Source organism: Nymphalis io, chromosome 9 (genome assembly GCF_905147045.1).
Source record: "Nymphalis io chromosome 9, ilAglIoxx1.1, whole genome shotgun sequence".
Classification (NCBI taxonomy): domain Eukaryota; kingdom Metazoa; phylum Arthropoda; class Insecta; order Lepidoptera; family Nymphalidae; genus Nymphalis; species Nymphalis io.
Genome location: NC_065896.1, coordinates 2,945,606 through 2,950,251, shown reverse-complemented (window position 1 = coordinate 2,950,251; position 4,646 = coordinate 2,945,606). Strand labels below are relative to the sequence as shown.

The 4,646-nt window shown below is 34.6% G+C and overlaps 1 protein-coding gene across 1 annotated transcript; it reads left to right on the top strand.

The window, feature by feature from the left end:
• Nucleotides 1-2,774: 2,774 nt before the first annotated feature.
• On the top strand, nt 2,775-4,412 carry LOC126770859 (cuticle protein 7-like). Its single transcript, XM_050490461.1, has 4 exons — nt 2,775-2,818; nt 3,008-3,151; nt 3,368-3,598; nt 3,711-4,412. Exons 1-4 carry the CDS (start codon nt 2,807-2,809, stop codon nt 3,810-3,812), a joined length of 489 nt encoding a protein of 162 aa, XP_050346418.1. The 5' UTR covers nt 2,775-2,806; the 3' UTR covers nt 3,813-4,412.
• Nucleotides 4,413-4,646: the final 234 nt, after the last annotated feature.

Sequence of the window (4,646 nt, the reverse complement as noted above, 5' to 3'; positions counted from 1 at the left end):
ATCTATCATCATGACGAACTTTTATTGGTAATTATTTAATTAATATAATACTCGCTAAGGTTTTACTCTTATAATATTAATTCAGCAATATATACATATATATATTGTACCTATTTCGAAAGCGACTATAAAGATTTGGATCATATTTTGTACTCAGATAAGGCTTTTCTATTTAACTTTATTAACATAAGTGTCTTTACTGATATAAATTAATTTTTCATAAAAAATGATAAACAATTATTAACCGAGCGAAGCTCATTCGCCCAGGTAATATTTTATTAATTTTTTTTTTTCAGCCTTTGGCTGTCCACTGCTGGACGAAAGCCTCCCCCATAGAACGCCAACCATCCCGATCTTGGGCAGTCCGCATCCATCCCGAACCTGCCACCTTTTTTAAATCGTCGGCCCATCTTGTCACAGGGCGTCCTACACTACGTTTGCTGGAAACAGTTTTGTCCTATCCAATCCAACTTATCAAGACAGGGTGTGAATGGAGTATTAAATATATTATTACAGTAAAAGTCTGTAAATGTCTCACTGCTGGGCTAAGGCCTCCTATCCCTTTTTGAGGAGTAGGTATGGAGCTTATTCCACCACGCTGCTCCAATGCGGGTTGGTGGAATACACATGTGGCAGAATTTCAGTGAAATTAGACACATGCAAGTTTCCTCACGATGTTTTCCTTCACCGTATATCTACGGTTATTACACGAAATAAAATTATTATGATTTCACCATCTATGAAATATATTTCTAATCTGTTTCAAACTAATTAAAAATTTAAGCATCATGTATTCTTGGTTGGTACGTACGTACGAATTATTATAGATTAGCGTTTGTTAATTTAAAAATATTTTTACGCCCGGCCGTTGACATTATCTATTTGAAAACATAACAATAAGGGTCATGCTCAAGCTATATGCTAAAAATGATTCAACACAAATGTAATTACTTTACGTACCGCAGCTGCTTTGAAGTACCTACCTACCGCGTTATTTCATTTGCATATTAAGCGCTTGATTATTCAAATTCAGATTAGACGAACATGTTGTATATTTGACATTTTGAATAACAACTTTTGGACATGTTAAAGATTTATAAACAAGAAAAAATAAATGTTTTCTTATATGGTCGGTCCATAATACAGTAGATACAACATTTGAGTTTTAACCGAAGATCATAGGTTCATATCCGGGCAAGTCCTAATGAGTGCTAGTATATTTAATTTATTTTTATAAATTATCATGTACTCGGATTTGAAGAAAAATATCGTGATGAATACTTCAACTGTCGATGAAACTTCGCTGCGTTTTTGTCAATCAACCCGCATTGAAGCAGCGTGATGAACAGCCTCTAAGAATCTTCTTAAAAGATGAGTAAACCCAACAGTAGAATATTTAAGGGCTACGTCTGTTTTATATACTTATATTTCTACATACATAAGAATAAAAAGTTATTATTTACAGAAGTAGTCAATAAATAAATTACATTTAATGTTCTTGGTCTGTTAGTAGGATTCATTTCGCAATGCGTAAGTCGATTACTCTCGTAAAGTATATTCGAATATGAGGTTATATCAAATAATTAATCTAATATTAAATTGGTGTTGCCAAACTAATAAAACAAACTATACTTTAGAAGATATTTATATGTTATTGTATCCTACTTCCAAAAGCTGCACTATTCTGTTATTTTAGGACTACGCGTTTGATCATCGAATTTGAAATATGTTTTTATATAAATATATGACAGTTCATCATAGATTGAGAAAAACAAATAGACAAAGTGCATTCGACATTAATTGTCGAAGCGACTTGAGCTTAACTTTCGTCTAAATTACTCAAACAATGTATCAATTGTTGATCACCTGATAAATCGAGTAGATATGTCATTTCCATACATTTTGCCTTTCCTACAAACGAAATCGATAGTCTTTATCGGACTTTGTTTAGCCCAGAGTTTATTATTCATTTAAAAAACTATTGCTTTTAGCTGAAGGAAAAATGATTAACGTCGTTAAATACTTTCTTTGGTTTATTTCTATCTTGATCAAGTGTCAGGTTTTCTTTAACTTATGGATTTTTCTATTTAATATGGAATAACCATACGATTTGAGATGTTGTACAACATAGTATGTGTAATTACAGTGGCCGAATGAGCCATTAAATTTGAACATAAAATGTGGTTGATACTTACCAATCGTAATAGATTCTTCTAGATGGGTAAAAAATTACTGTTCATATTAAAAATATCTATATTAAAAGCGACGGAACGGGCAAGCCCTCCTTTTGTCGTTTTTTCATACTTTGATAAATTTTTGAGTTATTCACTAAAATAATATTTACAAATAAAAGTATTGATGTATTTATGATATTATTTACACTAAAGTATACAAATATCTGACAAAATTTCTAAAAAATGTTGTGATATTTATAAGTGACAATATACATAAAGATCTAGAAAATAAGTGATACCAGGGCACGGATATTTTGACTATGGACCATAAATAAGAATTATGAAAAACTAATTAGATTAGACAAATTACCGACAACTAGCTATAGTTTGAAGAATTCTAGCCTGGAGTTCTCTATCTGCTATATTTGTAGAGACTAGTATTACCACAATATTACTAAATACACCCCTAATCCATATATTATACTTTCATGTGAGGGCCACGCGTAGGGCAAGTGTGCCGTATCCTTGGTTGCGAAACTGTATCAACTGTCCACTCCGGCGCAGATATATACCTGCACGGGGCCCTACATGCCATAGTGTTTCAGATCACACGAACAGCGCACGCGACAGTCATGTACGCCAAGGTATAATAATTATTATGTTATATACTATATTTTATATTTCGTAAATTATCAGCTATCTAAAATGTTAAACTTTTTCATAAAAATTAAGGATAAATTTAAGGTCTTTCATTCATTCAATAAAATGTATTGATTGAAATATTTTCTGTAATTACTAATTAAAAAATTTCTGATTATTTTTGTTCACTATAGTTATTTATGTTATGCTGCGCGTGCGCGTTGGCGGCTGCGGCGCCGGGTATCTACGACATCGGCTACGCGTCGCCGGCGGTCTCGCACTCTTACGCTGCGCCCGTGGCTGTTGCCGCACCAGTTTACAAGACTGTCGCTGCCCCCGTGAGTTTTTCATTCTAGATAATAATTTTTTTGTTTGCAAAATGATTATATTACAAAAAAGCTTAAAAAAGACAAAACGATTAGAAACGGCCGTAGCTTATATACAAAATGTAACTATTAAATATACTTGCCATAAAAATGTGATTTAAATTTTGATGGAATTGCTTATTAAAAGAGCTGTTCGGTTGCATTATTAAATATTATTTAACAATACAGGTCGTACACGCGGAACCTATAGATCCGAATCCAGCATACAGCTACGCGTACGGTGTTGCTGACCCCCACACCGGCGACCACAAGGACGCACAGGAGACTTTACAGAATGGTGTGGTCCACGGATCTTACAGCCTGGTAGAGCCAGACGGACACCTCAGGAAGGTCACTTACACAGCCGATAAAGTCAATGGTTTCAATGCTGTCGTTGAGAGGACTGGTGGTACTCACGCGGTAAGTAATTAATGTGGATATTTCTTGTTATTATTAGGTTGGCTATCCTGTATCTAATTGCCTCATGGTTGCAAAATGGTATGGCGACCTTTAATATTGTTTAATTCTCCAGGCGCCAGTCGCGGCCCACGTAGCTGTAGCGCCAGCACACGTCGCTGTCGCCGCACCGGTCGCCAAGTACGCGCTCCCTGCAATCGGCCACCCCTGGCGCTAGTCACTAATTTTACTAAAAACTACTTGTCGTATCGCTGATGGAAAAATGGGTTCGGATAAAGACGACTTCTGCCTAAACTTTAGATAGCTAGTTGAGTTAGCATAGACAACGATATTGTTGACGCCTTCTGGCTAAATAAACTTAAGTTTACAGTACAGCAAGCTGATAAGACTATCTGAAAGTATTAGAGGACGAAGGCTTGCACAAAGCGTTGTTCTCAGTGTTGTTTATAATATTACCGTTGAGGATTAAGTTTAGTTTAAGTTTTATCAGCTTACAAAAGTCGAGTTGGAATAGATTTTGGCATGTATTAGTTTCTGTAACCGTTTTCTGCTGTGTAGAATAGGTTGGAAAGATGTTTGGTTTTTCGGATTTTTAATGGAAACGATGTAGTTATTGAAGGAGGTATTTGGATAATTGTGTTTATGTGGTGCGTTTGTCCAATCAGCGATGCAACAAGGTCGATGACCTCGCCCGAGAGCCGAATGAAACTGTCCTATTGTTTATTTATTTAGTTCTGCTTTGACTGTTGCTACGGACTTGATCTTGACGCGTTGTATTACTTACATGTAAATATAATGTGTACTTAGTTTTTAAATAAAACGCCATTTTTACGGTATTTTTTATTTTTATTTTCATGACCAGCCAACCAATCAAATACCTAATAAGACAGAAAAATATATTTTTCAACTTTAAATTGACCTATATATAAGTGTATACTTATTTTGGAAAAGTTATTTGTCTCTGTGCTCGAAACGTGTAGACTATGATTTCAATTTATTTATCAAAAACTCTTTTAATTCGAGAAAAGATATTTCGAGAAGAGAAATTTCA